The 19,766-nt window shown below is 37.2% G+C and overlaps 1 protein-coding gene across 4 annotated transcripts in view; it reads right to left on the bottom strand.

The window, feature by feature from the left end:
• tbc1d1 (TBC1 (tre-2/USP6, BUB2, cdc16) domain family, member 1) overlaps positions 1–19,766 on the bottom strand; it is a 294,800-nt gene that overhangs the window by 254,804 nt on the left and 20,230 nt on the right. The window contains exon 1 of one of the 4 annotated variants that reach the window (XM_039751285.1): positions 12,999–13,118. The exons of the other annotated variants lie outside the window; for them this stretch is intronic. Coding sequence (XP_039607219.1) covers positions 12,999–13,103 — 105 coding nt within the window. The 5' untranslated portion in view covers positions 13,104–13,118. Of the gene's footprint in view, positions 1–12,998; positions 13,119–19,766 lie in introns of those variants that run through there. 4 annotated transcript variants of the gene reach the window in all.

The raw sequence follows: 19,766 nt of genomic DNA, 5'->3' as shown, positions 1-19,766 counted from the left end.
GTTGGTGGACACCGCGTGAGGGATGCCGTCAAGCTGAAGAAGGAGTCCTATAGGACTTTTTGTCCTGTGGGTCTCTGGAGGCAGCTGATAGGTACCGCAGGCCAAGCGGAACGCGCTTCGTTGTTGCTGAGGCAAAACTCGGGCATGGGAGGAGTTTGGAGGCCATGGAGAACGACTTTGGACGGCTTCGAGGAGATTCTGGTCCACCGTCCGCGTCTCAGGAGGGGAAGCAGTGCAGTGTCAACACCGTATATGGTGGGGATGGTGCGCTGCTGACCTCACTTCGGGCGTTAGGGTCGGTGGGAGGAGTACTTCAAGACCTCCTCAATCCCACTAACATGCCTTCCAATGAGGAAGCAGAGCCTGGGGACTCTGAGGTGGGCTCTCCCATCTCTGGGACTGAAGTCACCGAGGTGGTCAAAAACTCCTTGGTGGCAGGGCCCCGGGTGGATGAGATACGCCCGAGTTCCTTAAGGCTCTGGATGTTGTAGGACTGTCTTGGTTGACACGCCTCTGCAACATCGCATGGACATCGGGACAGTGCCTCTGGATTGGCAGACCGGGGTGGTGGTCCCCTCTTTAAAAGGGGACCGGAGGGTGTGTTCCAACTATAGAGGGATCACACTCCTCAGCCTCCCTGGAAAAGTCTATTCGGGGTTCTGGAGAGGAGGGTCCGTCGGATAGTGAACCTCGGATTCAGGAGGAACAGTGTGGTTTTCCCCTGGTCGGAACAGTGGACCAGCTCTTCACCCTTAGCAGAGTCCTGGAGGGTGCATGGGAGTTTGCCCGACCGGTCTACATGTGTTTTGTGGACTTGGAAAAGGCATTCGACCGTGTCCCTCGGGAATCCTGTGGGGGTGCTCGGGAGTATGGGGTACCGGACCCCTGATAAGAGCTGTTCGGTCTCTGTACAACCGTGTCAGAGCTTGGTCCGCATTGCCGGCAGTAAGTCGAGCCCGTTTCCAGTGAGAGTTGGACTCCGCCAGGGCTGCCCTTTGTCACCGATTCTGTTCATAACTTTTATGGACAGAATTTCTAGGCGCAGCCAGGGTGTTGAAGGGGTCCGGTTTGGTGGACTCAGGATTGGGTCACTGCTTTTGCAGATGATGTTGTCCTGTTTGCTTCATCAGGCCGTGATCTTCAGCTCTCTGGATCGGTTCGCAGCTGAGTGTGAAGCGGCTGGGATGAGAATCAGCACCTCCAAATCCAAGAGCATGGTCCTCAGCCGGAAAAGGGTGGAGTGCCCTCTCAGGGTTGGAGGAGAGATCCTGCCCCAAGTGGAGGAGTTCAAGTATCTCGGGGTCTTGTTCGCGAATGAGGGAAGAATGGAGCGTGAGATCGACAGGCGGATGTGATGTGGGCTCTGCATCGGTCTGTCGTGGTGAAAAAGGAGCTGAGCCGTAAGGCAAAGCTCTCAATTTACCAGTCGATCTACGCTCCTACCCTCACCTATGGTCATGAGCTATGGGTAGTGACCGAAAGAACGAGATCGCGAATACAAGCGGCTGAAATGAGTTTCCTCCGCAGGGTGTCTGGGCTTTCCCTTAAAGATAGGGTGAGAAGCTCAGTCATCCGGGAGGGGCTCAGAGTAGAGCCGCTGCTCCTCCGCATCGAGAGGAGTCAGATGAGGTGGCTCGGGCATCTGATCAGGATGCCTCCTGGACGCCTCCCTGGTGAGGTGTTCCGGGCACGTCCAACCGGGAGGAGGCCCCGGGGAAGAACCAGGACACGCTGGAGGGACTATGTCTCCGGCTGGCCTGGGAACGCATGGGATTCTCCCGAAGAGCTGGAAGAAGTGGCGGGGAGAGGGAAGTCTGGGCCTCTCTGCTTAAGCTGCTGCCCCCGCGACCTGACCTCGGATAAGCGGAAGAGGATGGATGGATGGATGGATAGTAATAACAGTAATTTTAATATTATATAGCAGCTTCCCTGTCTGCCTATCACATAGTGCCTTTCATTCCTATCTATTTATATATCTATCCCCTCAGCTCTTTTTTTTATATATCTATTATACAGTGCCCTATGGGGTGCCAAACAGGCAATTACTGTACAATGATTTTCGGAATATGTAAAGTCATTCCTGAATATATAAAGTCAAAGTTCAGGCAGGCAGAACCACGAAGGTTATACGGCAAGCCTGCTGTGCTCCGAGTGACGAAATCTTACCCGTACGCCACGTAAGCTGTTGTGACATTCTTGAACCTTTTGTGAAAGTGTTTATTTGATCTTCGGCCTTGAGGCTTCACACATTTTATAGTTTATGCCTACATTTTGTAACATTTATTACTAAAATATGAAAAAATTTCTGTTTAACAATGTGTTTACACAGATTACTGTAGAAACGGAACACACATGAAATGAGTGTATTCCAAATAACGATCTATTATTTCCACTCTAAAACTCCACTCCCAGATAATTAATCAAGGCATGAGCTGGGAGAAGTTCGTGCACGTTCTAAGTTGGTGGAGGGATGGAACAGCCGGCTACTTGCAGTTTGTGTTTATCAGCACATTTAGATGAACAAAAGACGCTGGCAGAGAGGTGAGAACGGTTTTAAGGTGGGACAGATCTACAAGTTTTTTCGTAGGCTCTGGTAATTCTAGTGTTAATGAATAGAGATCTTTAACAGAGAGTTGATCATACTTGATACCAAGACCCCTGCCTAGCTATACATTTTACCATAGATGAGGCCTCAGGAGTGGTTCAGTGAGATTCATTTGGGGTTTTCGGATATTACTTTTTGATTTGGACTTGGATTTTCTGGTTGGCAACTACTCGGTTTCTTGGTTTTTTTTTCTCTGGAAATGTGTTTTGGGACTTGTTTAACTTGGATTTACTTCTTGTCAATTCCTTTTTGCTCTGGTGTAAATGTTTTTTTTTTATTTAACATTTTTGTTTAATAAATAATTTATAAACATTTTGATTCCTCAGTAATTCCTGTAAATTTCATGGTTCTTCCTCTTGTGAGGCACTTTTGAACTTTTAAACAAGTTTAACCATTTTTTGATCTAGTTAGGCTAAAGCCACCTGTTCACAGTTGAGGACTGGCAGGATTAGGGTGAGGCTGTTCTGAACAAGCCTGTGGGGATTCTGGCCTGCGTCTGTAGCTAATTTGAAGGCCTCATACCATTATGTAGCACATTTTCCACTCCAGTCACAACAACGAGTCAATACATTATAAAATAATGCAAGTATTTTTAAAGTATGGATATAATTTCTAGTGTTGAGGAGACAGAGATAACCATGGATTTCAAGTAATCATCTGTAACAAACATGCTGCACAAAACTGCCTGACAGATTAAATTTTAAACACTTCCTTAGTTTTGTGAAATTTGGTAACTTTTTTCATGAACTCCAAACTTATCATTCACCTGAAAGTAGGCATCTGATAACGTAGATATTAGAAAAACTGATGGTGCCATAGGCATTAATGCCCTCAAAAGCCTGCCTAGCAAAACTTTAAAAACAAAAGCAGTACTGTTTATAAGAAAATGCACTACGTAAGCACTGATCAACTCTTGAAAGCTTATAAAGCACTTTACAGACCAGTCTTTGGCAGTATAAATTCCTACATGATTACTTCCATTTTAATATTCACATACTAATTTCTGAAAGCAATATACTAATAGATGTAAAAAATGTACAGACTTGCAATTAAATACATGTGCAGCAGTGTTATATTTTTTTTGCCCTCATGACAAAGACAGTCTGTGATCACTCATCAGTGACTCAGCAGTCAGTCCTAAGTCCAGAAACTAAACTCCTTTCTCCTTTGACAATGCAGTACTTGATATGCAAAGGCCAAATTAAATAACTTTTTAAAGCTATAACCAACAAGTCAAAAAATAGGAGGTACACATTCTATGCTTCAACAATTCTGGATCAGAATCAGCTTTATTGGCCCAAGTATATATACATATACAAGGAATTGGACTCTGTTTTTACCTTTCTCTCTGTGCATGTGTATGTGTGTACACAGCAAGATTATTATAATTGAGAAAAACATCAGCATAATTCTGTATGGTAATCCAGTCTGACCCTATTTCAGAGAGAATACTAAAGCAGAACATTGAACACTGTAGATTAGTAAGTACTACTGTATACTATACCATGAAATGTTTAGGTGCCATTGCAAATCTGTCAAATGTCAGATTTACACACTATGGTCTGAACATACACCAGAAAGATGCAATTCTTATTTTTCAATAAAATATTCTGACACTTCAGATACATTTCTTATTGGATTTGTTTTTAAACACAATCACACTCAGCTGGTAAGACTCTCTTTTGAAATACTAAAAAATTAACTTAAAAAGCAACAAACTGAAAATGTTTTAAGCCATGTGGATATATTTTAAACATTTTATTTTATCACGCAAGACATGCAGTTATGGAGCAGTGGTTAAAACTTTGGACTTCAAACAATCAGTTTGTGAGTTCAAACCCCACTACTGACACCGTGTGACTAAAAGCAATTCACTTCATATGCTTGCACGCCAATTGGAAAAATTAAAAAAAGAAAAGTAACTAATGGTGTCTAAAATGTTAACAGTTGCCTTGCATAAAGGTGACAACTAAGTAATAATAAAACACTTTAATTTATTTAACAGTTTCTAAAATCATTCATTGAAATGTTTGCAAATTTACACAAATATATGGCATTTCAATAAAATTAGTGAGACTGATGATAGCAAATGGTTTTACTTTTGAAGACAGAAAAACTTCAGTGTGCTAGACAGGTGAAGCAGCTGAACAGAGCAGATGATGTCATAACTTAATTATTGAAGCAAATGGCAGAGAACAATGTTGGATACAAGGCAAGTACACAAGCTTCATTTATATTGCCCTTGCAATGTCACTCTATAGTAATTTTCTAGATACCAATCATGCCATGAAGCACTTGATAGCAGCACCCTGCATCCAAATTCCATAATCCTTTCTGAATAACCTGCTGGTTGCTGAAGCCACCATTAAATTACTATATTACTGTATTCAAAATGTAAATGACCCTTCTCATATGACCTTCAAAAATGAATGGCTACTGTTCAATATCCCCAAAAGGACATTATGAGTAATAAAAGGATTCAAAGTAAATAAGTATCTATTTCTTATCAAAACATCTGAATACATTGTTGGTAGCCACAGAATTACAAAAGATCTATACTAAGTTAAGAAAATGATGTATATAAACAAGACAGACTCAGGGTTTGAAATTCATTTTTAAAATTGGAGGGAAGCCCCTTTTAAATTTAACACTAGGGGGGACTTAAGACTGTTGGGCAGATGAAAGTGTGATGGAGGCGAATCAGAAACACCCAGTTTAAAAAACACTTTGATATTAATATTTTTTTAAAGTCATAAATTATTCCTTCTGATGTTTACAGTATTTGATAAAATTTTGAGCACATCAAGATATAAGCCAGTGCTATTTTAACTTGAATAAATAATTGTTTAATTTTGCATGTACTGTATTGAGGTTTTTAGCCAAAAAGGTAGACTTGCAACAAAATCTAGAGAATGTAAAATAAAACACGTTGAGAAAAATATATTTTTTTTATTTTTTCATCCATACTATACAGTTTTTTTCCTGCCAGATTACAATTTCATGCAGCTATAATGGAGCTGAGCAGTCAAAATAAAGCTGTAAATGTGAATGCTATTAATTTAACAAATTTGAGATAGTTAGGCAAAATATATTTAATATATCCTTGGCTTACGTGACATTGTAGTGCAGACTGATTAACACCACTACTTCACATATCCAGCTCAATTGGTTAAAATCTAGTACATGGCTGTCTCAGTGAAGCTTGCATGTTCACCCTGTATCTTTGCGCTTTTCTTCTGGTTACTCCAGTTTTCCTCTCACATTCTCACATCCTTCTATGGTTGGTAAATGGTCCCAGTGTGAGTGTGCATGTGTGTGTGTGTGAGAGAGGGGGACTGGTACCTTGTCCAGGTCCTTCTGCTACATTGTGTTCAGTACTGCCAGGATGGACTATTGCCTCTCTCAACAAGTGGGTTTGAGAATGACTATGACTATTATCATAAACTGTTTCCAAAAGTAATGGACATCTCTAAAAGACCATAAATGAATGTAAAAGTGCAATTGTGATATTCATCACAAAGTCCTCATTTGTATGCTGAGATGTCCTTCTTTACAGCTACAGCTAAATTTCCTGAACATTATCCTTGAGGATTGCGTATATTTTCGTGTGTTACTGATTTTACTTTTCAGGCTTAAAGACAGTCAGTCCACCACAAATATTTTAAAAGAAAAATGATTACGACTATAAGTGTAGCCATAAGGCAGCTACGAACTTACAGTGGTTAATTTGTAAAAAGAAAATGAAGTGAAACTGAATACAAATTCACCAAATAACCCAGGTCAATTTACTGATCATGTATTGCTTTGAGAACAAGAATATACTTCTGTCGGTTTTTAGCATTTAATTTAACAAAGTTTAGTTGAGTTTCTTCTAAACCACAGTTTAAATATAGGGCATCGCATGCCAGCCATGTCCTTGATGCCTGATATGGACTTGCACAGTTCCACTGAACAGCCAATCAGATTACCAAATTGCAAGGTCTGGTCAACAGCAAAAGCAACATGAAGGTGACATCCGATTATTGCAAATTTAAAGAAATGTACACAATAAAAGAAATATGATCTTCTAAGTGAGAAATAAGCCACACTATTTATATATAATACGCTACCGTGGCTATCAATTTGTCTGTCCAGGAATATATAATCACCTGTAGCTTGCAAACTGTTTCACCTATTGACCTGAAATTTGGTACACCTACACTATGTGATGTATACTATCCACTTTGAGGGTGATGATTGACCTCCAAGTTTATTCCTCTTTTTATTTTTATTTTATTGTCGAATCAACTCTCGGCCGCAGCCAGCAGGGCGATCGTGCGATGCATGCGTACAGCCATTCTCATCCCTACTACCTTCACGATCACTTCCCCTAACTCTTCATATCTTAAATCATTCTTGAGGCAGATTGAAGACATAAGTGCCATCTTAAGTAAAAAATGAAGGAAAACATACTCAGTAATTGCAACACACTGTCTTAATCAGTTTTAACGAGAAAAGATGATGATGAAAAAAGAGAAAAAGCGGGCCGCTAGGGTGGATAAAAGAAGAGCTGCTCAGGAAGCAGCAAGTGCATCAACCTCTGAGCAAACGAATGCTAAACGTATAGAGAAAGAGTATGAAAACTATGAAGCCTCAAGTCAAGTGTATTCACTGCACGTTATCGTGCAGCATGCCATTACTGGTTATAAAATAATAATTTAAAGAAAGATGTAAAATATTCTTTTAACAAGTAAGGCAGCTTTTGTATCAAATAAAATAGTGTGGGACATCCGTACATTGAAAATCTAAAATTGCTACAATAACTACATTTGTGTGGGACCCACAATCCCACCCCAAATTTTAAGCCCAGACAGATCACATGTGCTATTAGATTTTGCTACCTTGAGAAACAGGGAAAAAAATACATAAGGCAAGAAGTCAAAAAAAAAAAAAAACCTGAAGCCAATGTTACAAAATAATACAAAAATAATTTACAGTGACATTTAAAAATCATTAAACATGATCCTGCAAAGTTTTTCCATCTATTGTAAATATATGTTTATGGGGTGATTGGTCTCTTCTATTTTACAAGAGATTTGTTTTTTGTATCAAGAAAATTACTATATCTAGTGAATTTAATCCAGGCTTGACTTATCAAGTAGGAATTTTACACTATACATAAGAAAATAATGATTCCATGAGCCTATAAATCCCAAAAGACTAATGAAACTGTTCACTTTGTTAATGGACAAATTTCCTTACATACCACTATATGTTTAAAGAAGAACACAAATATTAAACAATAACACTGTCTTTGGACTTCAGCATAGGAGAACATTCCATCCATTATCCAACCCGCTATATCCTCACTACAGGGTCACAGGGGTCTGCTGGAGCCAATCCCAGCCAACACAGGGTGCAAGGCAGGAAACAAACCCTGGACAGGGCACCAGCCCACCGCAGGGCACACACACACACAAACACTCACAAACCAAGCACACACTAGGGACAATTTAAAATCACCAATGCACCTAACCGGCATGTCTTTGGACTGTAGGAGGAAACCGGAGCACCTGGAGGAAATCCACGCAGACACGGGGAGAACATGCAAACTCCACGCAGGGAGGACCCAGGAAGAGAACCCAGGTCTCCCACCTGCGAGGCAGCAGCGCTACCCACTGTGCCACCGTGCCACCCATAGGAGAACCCATAAGTGAAAATCTTAAATGATCAAAGTTTTCAAGAGTGATTAGTCAGTAGAGGATTAAGTATTAAAAATCAGGGCATATTCTATTTTGTAATATATTCACGTTAAGCTGCAAGATATTACTAAGAGTAGAAACTGTTAATTGGTCAGTTTCTTTGTATAGGAGCATGCTTAACGCAGGTTCCTCGTGGTATTCTAGATTAAAATACAGCATATTTGGTGCACATTATTATTAAACTCTGTATAATTCAGTTAATTCGGAGAAATAAAACAAGAAGAAAAAAAGTTTTATTTCATTCAAGGCGTCTGGGTGGTACATTTACTACAAATAACATTTTTAAAAGGAATTAAAGTAATTAATGCATAGCAATAATAAAATTATTTTAAAAAAAAATAATACTGCTAGGCAAAGCTTATACAATGTACGCCAACACGTAGATGTGGAACACAGGAGAAGAACATTAGAAAATCTGTATAAATAGCAGAACAATGTTCAACTCCATGGGCAAGCAGAAAATGGCAGCAAGATTAGTCTTTGTTTAACCTTTTATTTCATATGTCTATACATCTTTTAACACACTTGCTACATCCCTTTCTGACTAATTAGGTCCCAGAGAGTAGCCTTGCACCATTGGGCACAAGAAGGGTACAAGCTGCCAACTACTGACAGGGCAACAATCCATCGCTTGCCATGCTTCACAAACTCATACACACTCAAATGTGTCCAGTTAAATTTACCAAGAAACACAGAAATAAAACTGGAGCAATCTTTACAAAACTTTCAGACAAAATGTGTAAATTCTACACTGAAGGCAACTGGGGCAGGATTCAAACCCAGGAGTCTGGAGTTATAAGGCAACAGTGCTAACCAGTATGCCACAGCACTGCCCTTATTGTTTCATACAGAGAGGGAGAAAAAGATTGAATTATTTAGTGTTTTTCAAATTAAAATTAGATGATAAATACACGGCAATCACAATCTCTATTTTTTAGTTCAAGTAATACGAACTGTTTTAAATGCAAGTAGTTTTATTACTTGAATGCAAGTAGTTTTATTATTACTACAGTAACAAAACACTATAAAATATCACAACTGCAAGTGAGTACTTTCAGTTATAGTACTAGAAAACATGTTTTTACATCTATCAATCTTCTAAAATAAAAAAATGAAAAAATTCAGACTGCAAGGTCCTCAAAGACAGTGCTTTTCAGTCCATCTCATCAAAATATCATACTATTTGCAGGCGTTCCCCACAGGTAACATTTAATAAAGAAAATAATTTACCTTAAAATTACTATTTTGTGCACTAATTATATAACTATTAGAAAATTCTAAGAGTTTGGTAAAAGTTTCAATCCAAAGTAAGCCACTTTCACTGTGTACAAAAATACAAAAAAAATCTAACCCCTTTATTCAGATTTAGTGAAGTCATTCTCTCTTTTTTTGAAATAGCAGCTTTCAAGGACCATGTGCAGCATCCCAAAAATGTTTTGCCAACAACTATTATGCAAAATAATAATAATAATAATAATAATAATTGCAGGCTATACAGAAATACCAACAACTAGTAAGTACTGTATATGAAAAGGGCAGGAGCTAATTTTTGTTTCAGATAAGGAAGATGAGACTGAAAGGAATAAAGGAAAATCTTCAGTTATAACAACCAAAGCCTACATACCCCCAATATATATATTTATTATATGTTATATATATATATATATATAAAATAAATATATATAAAATATATATATAAAATATATATAAAATAAATATATATAAAATATATATATAATATATATGTATATATTTTAATTAATTGATTATGTTTAATTGAACATGCATGGAAAACATTGTTTAAACCCTTTACAATGAAGATCTGTAAAGTTATTTGGATTTTTAAAACATTATTGTTGAAATACACAGTCCTGAAAAAGGGACGTTTCTTTTTTTGCTGAGTATATATATATATATACACACACACACACAAAACACAAACCTACCCCACAATCTGAAGCTGTGGATAAATAATGAGGTATGCCTGCTATTAAAATGTAATGCTGCTTTAAGATCTGGCAGTGCAAAGGCCCTTAGCCCATTCAGAACCAAGTTAAGAAGAGGCATCAGGAGAGCCAAACATGACCACACTTTGAGACAGCATGACTCTTTGATGAACCAGACAAAGGATGATGATAGAAAAAGGGAGGAGGACACAGATTTGTCTCATGTCTCTACTGTCTCCAGATCAATGGTTCAAGTATTAATCTTTTCAGCCAACTAATGTCACAAAGATACCCTCTCATTTTAAGTGATTATGTATAGCTATCATATAGTGTTTACTGTGTAACAGAATTAAGGTGGAGACCTGTTGCACAAAGCGTTGTAGTAACTTTAAATGCCTCAGTGAACAAAAGTGACTATATTAGTTTAGCTCTACAGACTAGTAGAGCCCTTGAAATTCAAATCTGAGAATTGGTAAATAAAAGAAAGAATTAAGTCCAGATATTTATATGCATATGATCTCTAAAAAACTTAAAACCAGAAAAAAATCAGAACATCCTATTGCTTCCCTAAGCAATGTATTCAGTGAAACAGGATTATCCAGAATCTACACTGTGTGTTAGTTCTTTGCAAAATGTAAATGAATAGAAAGAAGCAGAAGGAGTCACAATTTCCTAGGTTCAAATGCCACAGCTTTTTAGTGTCCTTAAAAAAGTTGCTATCACTTTTAATTGTCTGACCTTAAACTGTATTTCTTGAAGAGAGACCTTCAGTCATTTCGAATACTGTAAGGTTCTATATAAAACAGGCGTCTTTAGCATTACTTTCAAGGCATTTTTAATACTTTAAAAATATCTCAAAACAAGCATTTTCTGTTAAAATTAAACTAGGCATTCTTCAATGTAGAACAATATAGACTCTATGCTTAAGAAATGCATTTATATCACAAATAAAACATGACTATATTAAAACAGTTCATTTCAGGCAAGTTTCATGACAATACATCACTAGGTTTCCACAACTGACATGGCAGAAAACATTCAATGTTTACATTCTTGGCAACTTTGAAAAAGCCAGTGTCATTCCCTTTTCAGTTCAGGGACAGAGGAGACTCCCTAATCCAAAACCCAATTCAGTTACTTACGACAATACAGGTACAGATCTGCTATTAGCAATTGAATGAGAATTTTACTTAACAGTGGGGATTGACCTCAAATTAAGAACATTAATGGAACAAACACATACAACTACTAGTGATTCTATATCAACATGTGTACCTACCCTTATTTAGTCTATATGTTGGTAAATTTTTCGCATGATGGCGTAACTGTGCATTTTTGTTTCATGCATTCAGCCATTTGACTGAAAAAACTGGAGATCAGATTTCTTTAAATGCATTACAAATAACCTATAAATGTGAATTATGGCTTTCTACAAAATATCAGACGAGATTTCTATTACTTTTGAAAATCAAGTGCTATACAGTACTGAATCATTTCAATGACATGTATATAACGTATTTGATTAGCTGAGAGCATACCGATTGAAATTTTCCATATTTACACCAGTTTATGCTGATCAAAAATTCACCATTCAGAAAAAAGTAGCCAGCCCCAAAATGGAACATAAAAAAGCATCAAGAAAAACTTACAATATTAAAACTAGGAAATAAATAAATCACAGGTTCAGTGTCATACATACATATATACAAAAGTATAATCTTGCTTCCGATTATAAGATTGACTGGGATGAAACTCTGTGCCTAACTGTAAAATGTAATTGTCAAAGGGTGGTTGGTGAAATGCCATTTAATGCTGTCTATCACCCTGAAATAAAATGTGTATTCCAAGATATGATCTTTTTCACCATCGCAGTATAAAAGTGAACCAGAAAAATTCAGAAAGTGGCCTGTCCACAAGCTAAAAACTAAAATAGACATCTTGTTAATGTCGTTTGTAATGTAGTTTGGATTTTTTTCTCCCAGTAAAAAGGTGGCATGTGACAGAAACGATTCTGGCAATGGTCAATCCTAAATGGATTACCAACATATGACTTGGCATACTTAAACACGCAGTGTCTGGCCAAAGAACAACTCAAGTACTGTGCATGTGAGAAGTACTGATTGATCAATGAAAAGGCAAGATTTGCTTACCCTTTACATTCCTTCTTTCCACTATTCTCGTCAATCGAATGTACATTAACATTAGACTGTACAACTTACACAGCCCCATGACGTAACTCCAGGTTATTCTAAAGATTGATTAATTTTAAAGTAATGCAATTTAAAAATGTATAAGTTACTTAAAACCATCATGAGGGGGGCAAGAACTTTTGCCATGCCACCTTTAATAGAGCGATTACTCTTACAAGCCTGCTGGTTTATTCTGAGAACTTACCAAATGGCAGGAGGGTGTGGACAAGTAGTTTGGGCAGCAAAAAGCTTTGGAGAGGAAAATCGCCTATCATTCTAACAGAGTTAAAAATTTCTACAGCTAGATGATACTGGGTTATGGATGGACGAATAGTATGCAAGTAGAAAAGAAGTAAACAATCCCAAAAGACAAGACATAGCTGGAAAAATGGGCACGTGAGTCCGCAAGTATATAAAGTAGCATATCATAGTCTGTCAACAAATCAGTGCCGGAGGGCGCGAGAATCCAACACCGGCCACAATCGAATGAAAATACAACGTTCCAAATTTGACTTACGGACGACTGCTTCAGTTTCCCACTGTCCAACTTCAAGAAATTAAGTTTCTGCCAGGCAGCTTTCATATCCAAGCTTTCGCGGCTATTCGTCCAAGAACGAAACATTACAAGTTTCCGTGCACCTCCTCACCCCGCGTTCTCTCACGAGCTGTGAACCAATCGTTAAGGAGAGCTGGTTGCATGGGCCAATGAAAAGCAAGTAGACCCCGCCCATTCGGATTCTGCCGTGTTACTCTTTTGACCGGTGTTTGATGTCACATTAGTTCTCCGCCCAGTCTGTGCGTAGTGGGTTTGTGTCCCTCAAAACTTTGTCCAATTTTCTTCAGAAATCTTACTCATAGTAAGTGTTACTGATAAAAGTTAAGCGGAAGCGTAGACGAAATGGATAAAGTATAATGTGATTAAAAAGAAGGAAGACGAAAGCTGTGTTGCCAAACTTAAGGTAGATCGTTATGCTAGCTTATTAGACTCTTTCACTAAAACTATGTAATGGTTATATCCACACGGAAAAAAACAACTTAGAAACATCATCTTTCGATTGCACATTCTCCTTCAAAAGTCTGTGTTTCTATTCTTTTTGCTGTTGTCAGTGTTATTTAATGTGAAAATAACTATTACTTATTTTTTAGTTTTAGGTGAAAACTAAACAATTCTACTTTACAGTCCCAGATAAACATTACTAAAATGATATCACAGAAATAAACGTGGCTTTGTCACTGCACTGCCTCACACCTTTGGAAGTCATTGTTCAAATCGTTGCCATTCACCATGTTTGCCTGGGTTTTTATTTCAGGTTCCCTAGTTTTCCTCTCACACATCAAACGTGTGTCTTAATCTAAAATGGCACAGTATGCATAAATGTGCATTGCAATGAACTGATCCCCTGTCCAGCTTTAGTATCCATCTTTATTCCTGCTTCCTTGAACAGAATAACTGTTTTAAAAAAACTTAAGTTTAGATGGTCAGCAATTCTGCTGGAAGCACTAGTGTAAGTTTTGGTCCAGTCAGTATCATAATCATAAGCAACTTTTCAGCTTTAATTTAATGGCTTGTTTACTTAGTTGGCCTTATTCTGCTTCTGTTCTATAAGCAGAAATACACTACTGTGTATGATTTGAGCTGATCGGACATTTTACAGCTGGAGCAAAGGCAGATTTTATTTTCGATATACAAAATGTGTGCTTAAGAGTTAACTCCTTAAGCTGTTTTCAGCTACTGAAATTATTAAAGGGTACACAGGGATCAGACAAAAAAAACTAAGGATGAGGCACATTAGTACAGTTTCCTCCTGTGTACGCAAATGTAAGTGCTTAGGTCACACTGGACAAGGGAGATTTTACTTCCTGAACACTTTTGGGTTTAACTTATAGTTTTAGTCCACTGATCCCAGAAACCATCTGTAAATTTTCCTATCACATACAATTTTATAGCAGTAACCCATTTTTACTATTTCTGGTAATTATACAGTACATTTGCAGTGCAACACCTACAACAAAAATATCTGTGGAGATTTAAAAACATTGGTGCTGCTACTTGCAGTATGGATATTCTAAGTATTGTTTCATTTGCAAATGCAACAGCCATGCTAAAGAGTTTCATTCCAATAAAAATAACTGCCCACATGATAAGCATTTGGTCCCAGGGCAGAAAATTGTGGCACATAAACCACTTGTCACCCCAACATAGATATTTGTGCCTCCTCTTCATACAAAACTTGGAGTGATGAAAAATTTAATTAAAGTATTGAACAAAGAAGGTGAAGGATTTCAATAATTGAGATATATGTTTCAACACCTAACTGATGACAAGATTAACAATGGCATTTTTGTTGTTGCACAATTCAGACCTGTCATCAGTGATGAGCAGTGGGGCCACATACAGTTGTGCTTGAAAGTTTCTGAACCCTTTAGAATTTTCTATATTTCTGCAGAAATATGACCTAAACTTCATCAAATTTTTACTCGTCCTCAAACTAGATAAAGAGAAACCAGTTAAACAAATGAGACAAAAATATTATACTTGGTCATTTATTTATTAAGCAAAATGATTGAATATTACATATTTGTGAGTGGCAAAATATGTGAACCTTTGCTTTCAGTATCTGGTGTGACCCCCCTTTGCAGCAATAACTGCAACTAAACGTTTCCGGTACTTTTGATCGTCCCTGCACACCGGCTTGGAGGAATTTTAGCCCATTCCTCCGTACAGAACAGCTTCAGCTCTGGGATGTTGGTGGGTTTCCTCACTTTAACTGCTCGCTTCAGGTCCTTCCACAACATTTTGATTGAATTAAGGTCAGGACTTTGACTTGGCCATTCCAAAATATTAACTTTATTCTTCTTTAACCATTCTTTGGTAGAACGACTTGTGTGCTTAGGGTCATTGTCTTGCTGCATGACCCACCTTCTCTTGAGATTCAGTTCATGGACAGATGTCCTGACATTTTCCTTTAGAATTCTCTGATATAATTCAGAATTCATTGTTTCATCAATGAAAGCAAAACAGGGCCAAACCATGATACTACCACCACCATGTTTCACAGATGTCATAAGGTTCTTATGCTGGAATGCAGTGTTTTCCTTTCTCCAAACATAACACTTTTCATTTAAACCAAAAAGTTCTATTTTGGTCTCATCCATCCAGAAAACATTTTTCCAATAGCCTTCTGGTTTGTCCACGTGATCTTTAGCAAACTGCAGATGAGCAGAAATGTTTTTTTTGGAGAACAGTGGCTTTCTCCTTGCAATCCTGCCATGCACACCATTGTAGTTCAGTGTTCTCCCGATGGTGGACTCATGAACATGAACATTAGCCAGTGTGAGAGAGGCCTTCAGTTGCTTAGACGTTACCCTGGGGTCCTTTGTGACCTCGCCGACTATTACACACCTTGTACTTGGAGTGATCTTTGTTGGTCGACCACTCCTGGGGAGGGTAACAATGGTCTTGAATTTCCTCCATTTGCACACAGTCTGTCTGACTGTGGATTGGTGGAGTACAAACTCTTCAGAGATGGTTTTGTGACCTTTTCCAGCATGATGGGCATCAACAACTCTTTTTCTGAGGTCCTCAGAAATCTCCTTTGTTCGTGCCATGATACACTTCCACAAACGTGTTGTGAGGAGCAGACTTTGATAGATCCCTTTCTGTAAATAACACAGGGTGCCCACTCACACCTGATTGTCATCCCATTGATTGAAAACACCTGACTCGAATTTCACCTTCACACTAACTGCTAATCCTAGAGTTTAACATACTTTTGCCACTCACAAATATGTAATATTCAATCATTTTCCTCAATAAATAAATGACCAAGTATAATATTTTTGTCTCAGTTGTTTAACTGGTTTCTCTTTATCTACTTTTAGGACTTGAATGAAAATCTGATGATGTTTTAGGTCATATTTATTCATAAATATATAAAATTTTAAAGGGGTCACAAACTTTCAAGCACAACTGTAAAAGTCATTCAAGGATATTGAGAATTGTCTAGGCAATTACAGTGTACTAAACTATATATAGCGAGTTGACAACATGCTTCATGCATACAAAACCATGAAGTGCAACATATCACTAACTAACTAACACGCAGACTTCCAAACTAATAATCCTGGTGCAGTCAGTGACCCTAAAATGCATAAGCAGAACTCTTAGCTGTGTATGAAAGTAACTACTTAAATTATTATAAACTTAGTAAGTATAGTAAGTAAAACAAAAAGTACTTGATAAATTCCTTTCAAAAGTGAAGAAAATGTTTTCAGTATTTCTGGAGTAACAAGATGGTGGTAGAAAAACTTTAAAATGAAAGCATCATCCTTAATAAAAGGGCAAGTGTCTGTGTATGTGTGTGTCCATCTATTTGCTATGTCTTTGTTATATGCCATTTGGTATAGGGTTCGTAAAAGCAGTGTAATGTTTGTGATGTCCTACCTGTTGGAATGACAAATACAATGTATTTATTACTACAAGTGTTTGCGATGCACCATTTGTTGAAATAACAAATGCAGTGCATTTTATTACTGCAAGCAATTCAAAATACATTGCAGTAGATGGTGCTCTGCAAATGTTAACGCTGAGGTCTGTCTTGATTTACTTACATTTTATCCAGTCTTAGTTTATCCTTTGTTTAATAAAAAGGGAATGGTCTAACTAAATGCAGGAACATGTATTTGATTAGAAAATTAGAAATAAACACAAATCTGAAACTTAGTAAGGGCCCTCAGGACTCAGGAACAGTGGATAAAGGACATTTACATGGTCACCAGAATTATCCATCCTATCATTTTCTAGTCCCATTTTATCCCAGTACAAGGTCTCAGGGAGGCAAAGCCTAACCTAATACAATGAAGAAACTAACCTTTCTCATGATATCAATCCATCTCAGTAAACACACACACACCCAACCACACCTGGCACATTAAGTGTTGCCCATTAGCCTAATTATCCTTACGATATCATTTCTTGTGCATTCCTTATAAAACATTACAGTATTAGCATTAGTTCTACGTTAAATACATCACTTTGTTCATTGTATTCCTGTAATTGTAGCATACCTCTTCAACCAGTACATAAGGAACAGTTCTAAATAGTGCAAGTTGTTTAATGTTTAAACTTCACACTTGTATATATCTTTGTACTTGTATCTTTTTTAAATTTAATTTGGATTATAAAAACTTCTACTAAATAGATGCATATGAAATGAATTAGTATCATTAAGCATGGTCTAATCCTACAGAGGTGATCAAGCTGTGGAAAAAATACAAATTATACAGCACAGTTACAATGGGAACTTGTCTTAGAAATCTTCAGAGTCACAGGTTTTAATTGTAATTCTTTTTTGTAGTTTCACCAGGGCTTTTTCCCTTGTAATGAGTAAACATATTAATCTAGTCTTTGAGCCATAAAAACTGCTGTCTCAGCAGGCTCCTCGATTCCATAAACACAAAACAAAAGGAGACAATTTTACAGGCAGTGAACTGCACTAAACTCAAAGGTCATTTCTTGTTGTCATGGACAGTTCATAAGATGAGTCTTTTTTTGCATTTATTAACTAACAGGATTTTTATATCCATTTAACCATCCACCCAGCAGAGCCCAGTTTCATTAGTTTTAAAATTTCTCATTGATGTGTTTTAATATGCTGTCATATAATGAAAAACATTTTAACAACCACAGATTTTAATTGTAACAGGCACTTTCTGAAATTTGATTGATGTTAATAGGTCTATACAATTTTTAATCGCAAAGCCCATGATAGAAACCATTATATACTTGTGTTCATCGAAATCCAACCTATCTCACTCAAGTGATGGTTGACTTTGTTGACTTTAATTTTGCTCACTTCTTGCAGGCCTTTTGCTACTAGTATGACTCATGCAAATGAGATGATTTTCATTAGCTGTTTGGATAGTCTTGATAATTGCTTTTAGATACAGAGCCATTGCATATTACAGGGTTTTAAATACCCTAAATATTTATTCCAATTTAACCATTTACCTATTGGCTTTTTTAATTAGGCCACAAAAACATCCAGATACTGTAATTCCAAAGTTTCCACCTGACAACACTGTATTTGAAGGACATTAGAGGTAATGCTTCATTTACCTCCTAAAGTCAAATATTTAAAATAATAGAAAACTGTAACAAAAAGCAATATAACTTGACTCTTTATAAACAGTTCTCCTTTGTGTCAACAGATTATATCTTTGAAATAAATATTTAATAAATCTACATTTCAGAAACTTTAAACTTTCTAACTGAACTGTAGATTATGATGTCTTATTTTTGTAAAAAGAATCATTTTGAGGAAGGAGACATATGCAGTTACATTATTACTTTTTGTATTTCTTAAAACTTTATTATAAGATTGGGAAGAATTACATTTATATGTTGCAATACCTTTTGAGTTTAAATTTGTGAATGCTTTAGCAGTGCTATTACATTCACTTTTTTGTTGTAGTTATAGTTTTTTGTCTGCCATTTAAGCCCCAAATAAGCTGTTTTTGACCATTCAGTTCCTTGACTTTATTACATAAAGAAATTACTTGATTTTATATAATGTCTTGCCACAGTACACAGAGGTCTCACTTTTAGTCAATTCAGGGGTCATCTTGTGCCCCGTAGTGCTTGCAGTGTAGCAGTGAATGCATACTTTTAATGTTAAAGGTTAATATCAGTTGTTCACTTTTTCATTTTCTTAAGTGTCATCTGGACTGCAATGCATGCTGACTGGTTGTGTGGGTGGTGTGCTTGGAAATAAGGTCCACCAAAAACTTTTAAACAAAGGCAAGTAAAGGTTTGTAACTTGTTTTTATGAACTTGTGTTTTTACTGATTGCCTGGCACTGCATTTTTGATAAAGACGTCTCCCTGTTGAGCTTCCCAATCAGAGGAGCACATGAAAATAGAACTTTAAGATAGATTTGGCATCTTTTGTCCTCCAGGACATTTCTGACACTCATACACATAGATTCCTGCTGAAATGCTTAAGCACTGAAGCCCAGCACATTTTCAACATGCTCAGACACTGTGTAGGCAGCACATAGTTTTGATGCTTTGGAAACTCGCATTTCAAACTTCTCACAGCATCATGCTAATTCAGTTTCATGGAAGGTCAGCAGTCAAATTTGTTCCAAAAATTTGCTTTTCAGATATGTTCAGGATCGTGCAAGACAACATACAGTAATTATATACCTCATAATAGAATATAAGTAATTTTAAAAAATGAGAGAAGACCATTTTGCCCATCAAGATCTCTAATCCAGAAAAATAA

Source organism: Polypterus senegalus, chromosome 4 (genome assembly GCF_016835505.1).
Source record: "Polypterus senegalus isolate Bchr_013 chromosome 4, ASM1683550v1, whole genome shotgun sequence".
In the NCBI taxonomy this organism is placed as follows: domain Eukaryota; kingdom Metazoa; phylum Chordata; class Cladistia; order Polypteriformes; family Polypteridae; genus Polypterus; species Polypterus senegalus.
Note: the sequence above shows the minus strand (reverse complement) of the source record. Positions and strands in the feature narration are given on the sequence as shown.